This window comes from Stegodyphus dumicola, chromosome 3 (genome assembly GCF_044657685.1).
Source record: "Stegodyphus dumicola isolate Sdum_Otavi_A_Nest chromosome 3, ASM4465768v1".
In the NCBI taxonomy this organism is placed as follows: domain Eukaryota; kingdom Metazoa; phylum Arthropoda; class Arachnida; order Araneae; family Eresidae; genus Stegodyphus; species Stegodyphus dumicola.
Window position 1 is genome coordinate 46,352,977 of NC_140770.1, and position 14,108 is coordinate 46,367,084.

General features: G+C 30.0%; 1 protein-coding gene across 1 annotated transcript in view; it reads left to right on the forward strand.

Moving 5' to 3' along the window:
- LOC118189814 (uncharacterized) overlaps positions 1-14,108 on the forward strand; it is a 236,973-nt gene that overhangs the window by 204,734 nt on the left and 18,131 nt on the right. Inside the window, exons 31-34 of the mRNA XM_085812833.1 lie at positions 5,328-5,454; positions 8,235-8,414; positions 12,886-12,939; positions 13,054-13,236. Of these exons, the coding sequence (XP_085668959.1) occupies positions 5,328-5,454; positions 8,235-8,414; positions 12,886-12,939; positions 13,054-13,236 (544 nt within the window). The remainder of the gene's footprint in view (positions 1-5,327; positions 5,455-8,234; positions 8,415-12,885; positions 12,940-13,053; positions 13,237-14,108) is intronic.

Sequence of the window (14,108 nt, forward strand, 5' to 3'; positions counted from 1 at the left end):
TTACATTAAAAGCTAGCAGAAATTTTCATGTATAAGGAATATAAAAGGCAGCCTTCTTTATGGAATTTTCCGGCCGTAATGCTGAGAGGGTTAAATTTTGAAAGAAAAAGCTTTTGTAATAAAGCACATCTTCTAGAATTACTAAAATATAGTAAAAGAATAAATTCATTAATGATATCCTTTATTTAATGGAAATAAAATCAATAACTAAAAGCATTCATAATTAAGAGGAAATAGGATATAATTGTAAAAATAATATATAATAAGAAAAAGTTTTTGTAATGAAGCACATCTTCTAGAATTATTAAAATATATTAAAATAATAAATTCATTAATGATATTCTTTATTTAATGGAAATAAAATCAATAACTAAAAGCATTCATAATTAAGATGAAATAATTGTCAAAATAATATATAATAATGAAATAAAGCATAATATTAAAATTAAGCATAATATGATTAAAATTAAGCATAATACCATACAAAGTCCGTAATCCGGATTCATCGGGACTTCAGTGATTCCGGATTAGGGGTTTTTATGGATTATAGATCATCAATTTAAATCTGGTAAGATGGCATGCAGAAATTATACAATTGAAAATATGAAACTGTAATTTATGAAATAAAGAGCAATTATGAACTAAAGGGTATCGGAACTTGCAAAAAAAAAAGCTTAATATTTATTTGTTTACTTTATTAAACATTTCTTTCAATATAAGTTGTTTAAGTTGCTTCGTTTTTAGTGCTAATATTTTAATTCTATAAACAGACGTAATTTCGTGTTCAGTTACAAAGTTCCACTGTTCAAGTCCTGTAATTGCTGTGTTGAGAATACCGACTAACTTGTCAATTGAAATTTTTTTGTTTTCAGTAACATTCTCTGTTACTTTCTTCACTATCAGAAGCACACATGGGTAAACGCTTTACTGGCTTTACGTGCATGCGTAGTGGACATGCGCATCAAGCGTGAATGCGTAAGTTTGTGGCTTTGAGGTCCGGATTATAGATCATTCCGGATAATGGACGTCCGGATTACGGACTTTGTACTGTACCATACTTATTAAAAAAGGAAATTATTTTGAGATTTAAAAATAAATCAAATCAAAACAAAACAAATTACATACAGAAATTTGCTCTGCAACCAAAGTTATGATAAAGCATCTTTTTTAAACTTCTGCCATTTAAAGAACCACATGGTTTTGTTAGCATTTACATATTAGCAAATTCCTCACATTAAGACCTTTTGAGTAATGTATAAATTGCTTTTGTTTGCAACTTTGGCGTAACATAAAAGTTAACTTATTAGTCTATCTGCCTGTTTATTAATTTTGAGAGATTAATTAATGTGCTAACAAGATTCCAAAGTGATTCCATTTTTATTAAAATTTCATAAAAATATTAATTTTCTGCTTGCATGAGTGATTCTTTGAACTGGCATTAAAATTTCAAGAATTTTTTTATGAATCATCTAAATACTGTATCTGCATAATTTTACAAACAATAATAATATCTCAAGAGATTTAGCCCATAATTGTGAAATGTTATAATTTTGTTGTATTTGATACTGACATAATTTTCTAAATAACTCTGTAATTTCTTTATATCCCATATTTGTGAACTTGTAATTATATATATTTTAAATAACCTTTACTGCATATTTCATTTCTACTTAATGACAAAATGGCCCAGGGCAAATCAACTGTCGATGATTCATCCTGTCAGTGGAAGAGCGACAGTCGAAAGTCTTAGATCATTTTTAAAATAGTAAAAACATGTTGTGAGGACCCTAATTTATGTTCATTCACTGAAAAACTCAGTACTTTTCCGTTTTGCTGGCGCAAACGATAAACTCACCAACAGTGGTACAATTGATGCTAAACTAAATATCCTCGCTGGTAACCTATTACGCCTCATATTCAAAAGAATTCGCAGCCATTTCTTATCATATTGATTGTTTCTTTCAATACTGGCATACAATTACACAGAATTTTTACCAGATAGTTCAATTTTATGCCCTAAGGACATTCGCGGCAATTAAATCAATTAGGATGCAATTACACCGCTCACCCGAAGGTGAAAATATAGAAAAGCAAAGGGGTTAAATTCATCAATTCTAATGAGGATGCACTAGTGAAGTAAAGCACTGTGGTTTTACATAATTTCTGGGTAAGCTATCCGTACGAATTGAAATAATTCTTGCATTTAAACTTGTATTCCAAATTAAGATTTAACTTGAAATTAATGTAGGTAATTAATGAGAGAATTAGATTTTTGTAGTGTAGTTTACGTGAGATGAGATAGCTTGGGATCACGTGATATGAACCGGCAAATCAGGATGTTGAACCATGAAAGCATAGTAAATTCTTAAATTAATGTCTTTTTTCAAATTTATTGTCTTTATTTATTGGCGTTTTACAAAATTTTTATGCCTTCAAAATACAAAATTCTTAGAATTAACATTTGCTAACATTTTTTTTATGTGTATACTGTATGTTGTCGTCAATAAAGTCTGCTTGGCGAGATTTGCGCCGGTGAAACGGAAAAGCATCAAAACCTCACTATTAAATTTTTAGACTGAAAACATTTCCTCTCTTACATATGAATGTAGGTTGGTGGCTGGTAAAAAGTCTCAGTTTTAAATTTTTATTCAAATAATAACCTAGTATCTTAACATCAAGAGTGAAAATGTTATCAGGTTTAGCATATTTTAACCCATTAACCCCCAAAACTACAAGGAATGATTCTTTTCTCGTGAAAATAATGACAAATATTAAATTAAGAATTTATAACATAAATTTACATTGAAAATAAAAAAAATATGCTCTTACCTTTGGAAAAAGCGAGTGTTGCATTCATGCAACATCAGCACAATAAGACTATGGATGTTTAGTGAGTAGGATTGTATTCGTGTGATGTTTCGAGTGGAGCACTGGATTACTTTTTAACTGTGTAACATTTTATAAATCTACAAATCGCTTTACTTCTAATTAATTTAATATTAAAATGTAAATTATATTTCTTTTACAAATACAGATTATTTCAATTAAAAGATTCAAGCATAAAAAGCTTCATTACAATCATGATGCAAAGCTATATTACATACTTTGCATCTATAAGCGGTCTAGCTACGGCACTCATTACAATGAAGTTTTTTGTTAGAGTTTACGATAGAATGTCTACCATCTCCATGCAATAGTTTTTGAATGCTGAATTTACTATGTTTTTCCTGTTGTTGATCTATTTCTGGCTAATTCTACACTCTCAGTAGGAGTTTGCAAAAGGAATAATGCAATCTCACGTCTGAAATCTAAAAAGAGACTTTTTATTTTCAGTAGTAGAAAGTCGTGATATTTTCATACATTTATCAAGGCTACATCAATGTAATTAGTAAATATTGGCCACGACCATTTTTTGCCATTAACTCTTATTCTGTAATTGGCTACTAAATTGTGACATAAATCGACTCCACCCATTTTGGCATTGTATTGTTCAATAAGATGAGGCTGAGATATAAAAACCTTTCAATTTCCTTTGCATTTTTGAATAATGGGAAACATTTTTTTATGGGCTGAATGTTTCCAAATTTTGAACCAACAGATAAACCGAATTGTTGTTCCATCAGACGAAAATTATTTTGTTTTTCTCTTCATACAAAAAATCGTAATAACCCATATCTTTCTTACGGACACATTCACAGTTTCTAGTAGGCACATTTGTATGTGGTTTTCCTGAATTGTTCCTGTAGCACTGAAACCCTTATTTTTTAGATGACGGAGAAGCTGAAATGATGTAAAAAAGTTATCAAAATAAATAGCGTGATTGGTGGGAGTTTCAACAACACTGAGCAAATTTATCACCACACTTCCTCCAAGCCCAAATTCTTCATATTCTGGTAATTTTGGAGCTGTTTACCTGATTAAATATTGAAATGAAACACATATCTTATCTTAAACACATCACATAGAGTCCATGCTTTGTATCCAAATCTTCTATGTTTCCATTTTAAAAACATCTTTGCTGAATGTTTGCCTCGATAAGGAATCATTTGCTCATCAATACTCAGATCGTGGGAAAATATACCAAATTATTGGAATTTCTTATTTAGTAAGTATAGATACGGTCTCACCTTATATAATTTATCACTATTGTCAATTTGACTGTTGTCAGCTAAATGCAAATTCAACTTCATATTCCTGTACTGCAAACGTGACATCGATTCTCGTACAATAGGAACAGAAATGTCCTTATCAAGACATACATTACATTTATACATTTCTTCTTGAGGTAAAGAATGATATCCCATTAGCAATAATATTCCAATAAATCTCCTCATATAGGCTTCAGATGCAAAAAATTCTGGGCGATCCCCCCCCCCTGAGCATATATTTGTCTGTTCAACGAGAAAAGAGTAAAGTTCTGAACCAAACAGAAAATTGAAAATCTCTCCACTAGTTTTGCCTCGTGTTTTGTCTTTTATAGTTTCTCTTCTACTTCTTTCTTCATTTTCTTTCTGAGACATAACTGATGGTTCCTTTTTTATCCATTTCAAGTTTTCAGTTTTCTGCTTTTTAAACTTTTTGTATGACTACCACTGCTTTTAGAAGGCTGAAACTTACTTCTTATGCAAATTTCAACTTCCCCAGCAGTATCATTTGGTAAAATATCATTATCATTATTTATTGTCATTCCCTTCTTCTTCATCACTAGCTTCTGCAATTTCTGGGAGAACAACAATATCAGTTTCATTCTGGTCATTATTAACATTATCATCATCATCTGTTTCTTCATTAAAAAATCTTTGAAGGACTTCTTCTAAAGTAAGATACCTCGTTTTAGGCATTTTAAAAGCAGCCAGAACATCGAAAGGAATGAGTGAAAAAGGAGATTACCAGTTTCTTGCATCAGTTCAATGCCTGTTTTCTCTTCCTTCCCAACACAAATGTAAACATCTGATTGATGTGATGTTCATGGTGACCTTGACTAAAAATAGATCACTTATAAAGACGGCGATTCTTTCGTTAAATATTTTTGGCAAAAATACTGGTTGAAAATTTTACTTAAAGTATGAGATTAATTATTATAAACAAAATGATTGTTGAAGGCAAATATTTTCTTATAGAAATAATCTTCGTAATATTCCCTACACAAAATCATCTACTGGTATAAAATGTCTTAGGTACTTATATCTATATATACATTTATTTTAACCATTGTGTGAACGCAACACCAGCGGCTAATGGGTTAAATATATATCTGTCTTGACTAAAAATTAATTTATGGTTTTATTGTTTTGTAGTTTGAACTAACAAAAGGATATTTTTTGCAGGGTGAAAGAGGACTTGAAGGATTACGCGGGTTTCCTGGCTCAAAAGGTGACAGAGGTCTTCCCGGTTTTCCTGGAGCTGATGGATTTCCAGGTGTTAAAGGCATCCGAGGTGATGACGGCCCTAAAGGTTAGTTATGAAATGTTTGGTCTGAAAGTCAAATTTGTGCATACCTATTTTATTTAGGAAGCAACAATACATGATTATACACATTAGTGTATCTCCACTAAAGTAGATATGTCTAATAGAGTGAGAATGATTGCAATGCCTCCTAGTGTAAACTTAGAAACAATATTTGCAACTCTATACTGAAGAGAGATACAATTAAATGGGCAGTAGCAAAGCTATATGCCATTATCTAATTACTATCAGTTGACCAACAGAAATGCACTAATATGCAGAAATTACTATTTCATAAGATATTAATAAATTAGAGAATATGTTACGTAGGTACTAGTCTAGAAAAAGATGAATTTCTTTAATCATTTGTAATGAATACCATATTTGATTAGATTTTCAATATATGTTGAACTATTTGAACAAAACGAATTCCATTTTCTACTATTACTATTTTTTTGTAGTTGTTGTTACTAGTGTTAAGGATTAACTATTGCCTAAGCAGTGTTTTTCTGCAAGAGTAAATCTTTCAGTTTTGCACTACATAATGTTTTCTCTTCCCACCTTTTTTCTTTCTTCCTTATCATATATTTGTGTATTAATATGAATGATTTATGAAAAATCATTAAAGTGACAAACTTAAAGCAATAAAATGCATTGCAAAACAAATCATTTTGACCACAAGAAGAAGCAATACCTTTCAGAATAGTAAATGCTTTTTCCAAAGGGGCTGGAATAAAGCATAAAGGCTAACTGATCATTTAGATGCTAACTATGCCTCCTAGAAGCATTTCTGGAAGATTTCACTCAGCAGAAATATTATTATCTCACTATACTAAATTATTCTAAAAGCTTGAGGTAATTTAGATAGCCTATACCACGGGTGGCCAAAGTGCGGCTCGCGAGCCTGATATGGCCCTCGCAGGCAATTTGTGTGGTTCATGCATATAAAATATATGTATGAAATATGGTGAACTAAAGCCTATACCACGGGTGGCCAAAGTGCGGCTTGCGAGCCTGATATGGCCCTCGCAAGCAATTTGTGTGGTTCATGCATATAAAATATATGTATGAAATATGGTGAACTAAAACTATTCAGTGTCCAAAAGGAAGTAATTAATTAGTTAAGACTCTTTTTACAAAGTTATCAGGGATTTCTTTCTATTTAAAACCTCCTCCACTACTTCTATAATAATGTAAATATGAACTTGTGGCTTTTAGAAAATCTAGATGCAGCTCTCGAACATTCCTGAATTCAAACATGCAGCTCTCGAACATTCCTGAATTCAAACATGCAGCTCTCGAACATTCCTGAATTCAAATATACGGCTCTCGAACATTCCTGGATTCAACATGCGGCTCTTACTGACATGAAGTTTGGCCAACCCTGGCCTATACTGAAAATATTGCACTTTGTGTACAAAATAACTCAGAATGCTCTCTTCTTTGGTAGACCTAGATATTTGATATGTGAGTGATTATAGAAGTTTTGCATTTGGATATATTTTATCATTTAAAGCCTGAGCACTGGGACATAGAGTAAGGCATATGAATGAACACCTTAACAGTGTGTGGAACATTTTGATGCCATGATGATTGTATTCATCATATACAATATGAATATGATTAGTTAAGATTATATTAATGCTTTTGTTGGTGGTTTCTAGAAAAGAATTAGATTTGATGGCTTTATAACTTGTAGCCATTGTTTCAAATGCATTATAACAAATAATAATGCACCTTCATGTGGTTATGTGAGCAAAAATTTTTTAGCTGAAAAAAAGTGTTTATTTAACCATCAAGGTATGAAGTTGCCTTTCTAAGAAGAGATTTTTCTAACTTCAAAGAAATCATCTTAAAAAATTGTCACCTTCCTCATTGTACTGCTGAAAGAAAATTAAAGCATTACCTAAACGTTTGGTTTGTGCACCTTTGTCAACATTTTCAGTACCCAGCGTGCACATAGCTTTCAATAATTTTAGCATTCACTCACAATTTTATACAGAACACTATGAAACCTTGGGAAAGTCATCAAATACTGACAAAATCGTAAAGTGTCTGTTCTGTTTCACTTGTTCTTCAACTTTCTGCACCAAATAAATCAAGGATTTCCTCTTTGTTCATTGTCATGAATATTCATGCAGCCATTTTTAAAAGTTGTAACCCATTTCTGTCCCATTCCATCCTCATAATGTTTTCTTTGTACACTTTACTAATCTGACGATGAATTTCAGCTGCTTTCATGTCTATGTCATTAAGAAAGCAAACCATCGATTATACTTCACATTTGATTCTCAGTTAAATACTCAAAAACAATTGTTTAAATAGTCAAAAGTTTCTGTAATGGCACCTGTGGCTTGCTAACATGGAATGCTGCCACACCAGAATTTCAAAATGGTACTTACTTTAAAAGCATGCCTCATTTATTTCTTGAAATTGAGCAATATGTGCAGTACTTTTACATCATTTTGTTATATGTATACCTAAATCTTAAATGAAACTGGTGACATAGATAGATTCTCTTTCTTGTTTATAGTAATGTAATTAATATGCATTATAGAGATGTCCTCCATTCATTTCATAGTAAATTATTAAATAATTCTGCATTGTGAAAAATTTACAAACTAATTTTTATTGAATATTTTATAAAAAAATTTCTAATCAAAATCCATAATGTAATTTTCTATCATGAGAAAAATTTATATATTTGTAGAGAAAACTGTTATAAAGTTGTTAATTTTTTTGTTTAATAAAGTTTTTTATTTAGATTTTTTATATATATATGTATATAGGTTTTCCTTCAGCTACTGAAAATAAAGGATTACCAGGTAATCCTGGATTGCCTGGTCTTCCCGGTTTCCCTGGTGAAAGAGGTGATGATGGAGCTCTTGGATTACCTGGATTCAAAGGAGATCCAGGTGATCCTGGATTAGATGGAAGACCTGGAACTTTGGGTAGAGAAGGACCAAAAGGTATTTCTTTTAGTTGGTTGATATATCTGCTTGGTGTGTATTTTTTTCTAAATTCAGGTTTAATATTAAATATTTTATTTAGGAATATAATGTATATTTTGGAAAAGGAATCATACTTAAAATTTACAAATATATATATATATATATATATATTTCCATGGTTAAACAAAACATGCCACTTTCAATTTTAAGAAAATCTCAATCATTTTTTTAACACAAAATCCAAAGTTAATTAGTAGGGCCCCAAAAGTACTTTAAAAATACCAAGCAATGCTTTCTTAAGGTTATGTTATACACAGTGTCATAAATATTGTTCACACATTACAATAATGTGCTTGTATTGCTTTGAATTACTAAGTTTTTTAAGCAATACAATTATTATTTGAAATACAAATTAAAAACCTTGTATCACATTGAATGGCAACACTCAACTATTTTGAAGTTCCACATGATTATCTAACGATTCATTTACGCATATTTTTTCTCATAGCATTGCAGTTGTTCTTTCAATTAATTTTTACTTATAGGAAGGGATTCCAACTACATAATCATTACTAAATAAAACTTTTTCTGTACTCCAAGTTTTCTTTTCTCACTACGTTTAATGAAATTTTAATGATTAAAGCTCTTCAAAGAAATTTGAATGTTTGTCACTTTTAGTACTAAGCAAAAGAAATTTTAAATCTTTTTTTTTTTTTTTTTTTTTTTTTTTTTTACGTATTGGATAAATATTATTTTATAATTATTTTTATTTTGCCATATTCCGTCAATTTGAAACTCTGCTAAAAAATGTAAAGTCATATAAATAACATTAGTTGATACTGCAATGAACTGAAAGTAATAATTGTAATCAGTAATTCGTAGCAGTTTCTCAGATATTTGTAGTTTTGAGGTTACCCTCCCCAATCAAGATATATTTTTTCATTTGAATTTTAAAATATTTTGTTTACTAATTTGTATGTGACTTTTAAATCTTTCATGAATTATTGATGATTTATAACTATTCTATTTTTTATACCTAGTATAAATTTTAGTAGATCCTTTAATTTATTGATGGCATTATGGTTTTAGCATTGGGTCATCCGAAAAGTTCTGTTATTTTTCAGATCTCAGCACATTTCCTTCTAATTATTTTATTACTACTGTTAAAGACTGACTTTGATCAAAGCAGATATTTAAATACAGTAATTCTAGCTTGTGTGTACTTGCTTGCATCATATAATTCTAGCTTGTGTGTAATTGCTTGCATTGTATAATTCTGGCTTGTGTGTAAATTGATTGCATCGTATAATTCTAGCTTGTGTGTAAATTGCTTGCATCGTATAATTCTAGCTTGTGTTATGACGTAATTTTTTTAGTGCACTGCTATGAATGAAAACCTAAAAAATTCATTTTTGTCATATTATACTATTTTACTTTTAAAAAGGAAAAAATTACGCTATTTTATTTTAAAAAAGGATTGCTTTATATATGGACAAAGTGCTGTATCTAATGATGCAGTTCGCAGATGGTTTGAGAAATTTTTAAACCTGGAAGCTGATGCTGGCTCTCGATGACCATCTTCTGTAAACAAGGGCCTATTAAAAGAAGCTATTGCTAAAAATCCGCATTATAAAATTTAGGAACTATCAGAGAGAATAGTATTTTAGAATATTCAGAACTAAGTATTAAAAAAAATACAGTGTATGATAATCTGAAGAAGATTGGGTATATAAGCTGCCATGTGTATGAGTACCTTATACTTTAACAGAGCAGAATAAGCTTGCTTGAGTTTCAGCATTTCTTGAGTTTGAGAAAAAGATAACGGGCTGGACCAAAAGAACCTTTAGTAGGAAGAGTTATCAAGAAAAGGACATTCCAGAAAGTAATAATTTTTGCAGGATGGGTTTACAAAGAAATCGTACATTATAAATTGTTCTCATCAAATCCGGCAATAAATTCAGAAAAGTACTGTTCCAAGATGGCATTTTTAAAAGTAGAAATTCAAACAATGTGCCCAGAACCGACCAATAATCGAAGTGATGATGTCTTCCATCAGGACAAAACTTATCCCCACATGTCTGTCAGTATCAGATAAAGATGGTATGGGTGGTATATTTTGTATCACCATCCATATTCATTACATTTTGGTCCCTCTAGTGTGAATTTTTTTTTTAAAAATTCTGTTATGCTGTCTGCAGGAATCACAGAATGGATCTTCTAATATTATATGTGCATGCTAATTAATAATATACATGCAAACCAGAAGTACTGCACAACAAATTTCACACCAGCAGAATGCCATAGTTCTGTATATTAATAAATACATTAGTTAATGAAATATGTTAATTTATAACCAAACAGACAATTTTTTAAATTTATAAATCGTAAATAAAAGCATTAATTATTGTTTAAAACAATAAAATGGGTGCAATTTGAGTGGATGAGTGAAAAATAGTCAATATCTTTTGGCTGAGATTGACATCTGAATGAACATTATTTTTTATAACTTTAGATCTAAAATAAAATTATAAATCATAAAATACATTAAAAATTTAAATTGATATATTCATTTTATTTGTGTTAGTGTGAAGATCATCAGGAGGTAGGTAAACCTTACACTGATACAATTGCCATATCTGGCCCACTAGATATGTTTCTATTCATCCCAATGAGAAAGGTATCAAAATTTATTCTTAAAATTATATCTACCTCTAAAAGTTCAGAGACATTACCCCTATATATCCAGCTTGCCAAAATTAATGCAAATATAACAGTGTAAACAATATTCAAAAAGAAATTCAAAGTGACAGAAAATTTTCATTGGGTATTTTGCATAAAAATGACAAAATGGCTCAAAACAAAACTTTATACAAGAAAACTGTAAACAAATGTGAGCTGCAACTGGTCACTCAAATGTTAAACAATCTAGAATTACAAAACATAAATCAATGTTTAAAAATTTGCATCTAAATTCAAAAATTATGAATATGAAACAGACCCAAATTTAAATTTAGCTTCTTCTAAATGACCATTGAAAGAATGTGGGAGGATAAGAGATTGTCTGTAGTTAGGTAGAGCAAGATTATTATTGGCCACTTTTAATCTTGCTCAGCTATATTGGCCAAAAATGTTGTTATTTAAAGTACTTAAATAAAAACTATTAAAAAAGTGTAATTTAAATTCTGGTAAAAAGTTAAGAAAAAGGAAATATGAAAAAATAGAACAGAGTAACAGTTCTTCGTGCTCTTTTGGCTGTAACAGTGACTTTCAGAAAATTGAAATGGCCTTGTTATTCAACGTTAGAGCAAGAATGGTAGAAAATTCAAAATACAAATATACACAGTAAATTATATATTTTATAAGTTTTACATACTATTTTCTCGTTCATTCACCTTATTCCTCCTTATAGTTTAAAAATGGGCTTCATTATGTAAAAAATATTCATATTTGTAGATGGCATTAGCTTTTTCAATAATTTCTTTAAAAAAATATTGAGGAACTCGAATATTAGTCAATGCTTGTAAAAGCATTAAAATTTCTTGTTGCTGTTGCAACTTCTGTGCAAATATTTTTATGCAAATTAATTGATTAAAAATAGCATTTCCTAAAACCTTTTTAGATGTATTACTGTTCCAATTAATTAGCTTAATTGATTGAAAATTGAAATTTGTTATTCTATCAAATAGTCTGACTTCTTGGTAATTAAGATGTTAAGATCCAGATAATCAACAGTCAACTGATCTGAGTTGGTCTTGCTAAGTTTAAGAAAAGGTTTAAATATTGCTAGATTTCAAATTAAAATTGTTGAAAGTAATGATATCATCAATACATCTATAGGTGTAAAAAAACTTTTTATAGATTTTCAAATATGAAAGTGAACATAGAAATCTGTATTCTTTAGTAAATAAGTAAAGATTATTTATTTGAGTAGACTGCTATAATCACATTCGCTAAATGGTAGGAGCACATCATGTTAATGTTAATGTTAATTTTTTTCTTCTTATATTCTTTAATATATTATATATCTCTCTCTATTTTATATATGTATATAAAATTAATAAAAAGAAAAGGAAAGTCGGAACCTAAATGATAGATTATAAATTTTTTCTTATAAAGGCTCTAATCAATTCTTTCTCACTGAAAGTCTTAACCCAAAAGGAATACGAGTAAAATTAAACTTCAAATACATATACAAAATCGAGAACAATAATAAAAAGTAATACAAAAGAGAACAATAAACAAAAATTATGTATTAATCTCCCGTGTTTAATGCTTCAAACAGAACTTATCAACGGAAGTATTTTGAAGCCTTAAACCAAGTTGATTAATGAATTTCGAATATATGTTTCATTCCTCTGAATCATTTGAGACTCAAAACCGCTATACTCGAATCAAATTTTAACATTAAAACAACATTTTAGTGGCTGTCATATATATATATATATATATATATATATATGTATAATGACTTTCTTTTGCTTTATTTTAGGTTTACCTGGACTTCCAGGAAAGGCTGGAGAAGAAGGTTTTCCTGGACAATCAGGTTACAACTGTTCTAAATATATTTTCCCTTAATGTGTGCTATAATAACAGTATATTTTAATTAAATGTTTGAATGCTTTTGTTTCTAAACTTTTTTCAATTTATTCATGTTTAGGTGAAGGTTTTCCGGGAGATCCTGGAGCACCTGGTTTACCTGGATTTCCGGGGAGACCAGGAAGTAAAGGAGAATCTGGTGATCCTGGGCTACCAGGATTTCCTGGTATTAAAGGATTTCCAGGATTTAGTACGCCAGGCACACCAGGACAGAGAGGGCAACCAGGTCCAGTTGGTCCACCAGGTACTACTTTATTATAGATTATTTTCTAAAGTAAATCACTGAAAGGTAAAATCACTGAACACTGGTAGTTCTGACCTGGGTTCGATTCAAGGCAAACAGGCTGGGTGCATGGGTGTTTTCATGGTTTTTACCGTGTGTTTCCATTACTTTGATTGAATTATTTATTTATTATGTAGCATGCATACAAGCCACTTTCCATTAGAAAGTCCTCCACAAAAGCATCCCTCCCCTTAGGCAAATAACCCTAGTGTGCTTTGCCTTAATCAGCTCAAACAAACCAAATTATATCTGTAATTTACAATATTTTTTTTCTGTATTTAATACCATTTTTTATCTATTTGAGTTGTTTTAAATTTAAAATGACAGTTGAACTCAGTACAAGAACTCCAAAATTCAATAATTTGCTCATACTAGCCATTATTTGTAATATCTGTAAACTAATGAAAATGAAAAAAGAACCAGTATAAAAAAGTTGTACACACTATAAAACTACAAAATTTTAGCACCTTTTTAAAATGTACCTTAGTTTTAATGGCTTTTTTTTTTTTTTTTTTTAATGCAGGAATGAGGTGTTTGTATTTCTGTAATGTCTTACCATTTAAAAATATATAAAGGAATACGAATGTTTATCTGTCATTGGAAAGGTGATTAGATTGAGAATTATGCTGCAACAGCTAAAAATTTCTCACCTATTCAAAGCCTGTCACTTTTAATTTCTAAACTTACTAAAGAGTGTCATATAAAAAAGCTCCTGATAATAGAGAATGTTTCCTTTGTGTGATTTCATTCAAATGTTTACATTATAAATTCGAAGAAGGAAACTAATTCTAAGGACTAAATTCTGTTATGGTAATTTGTGTTGAAACAAATCC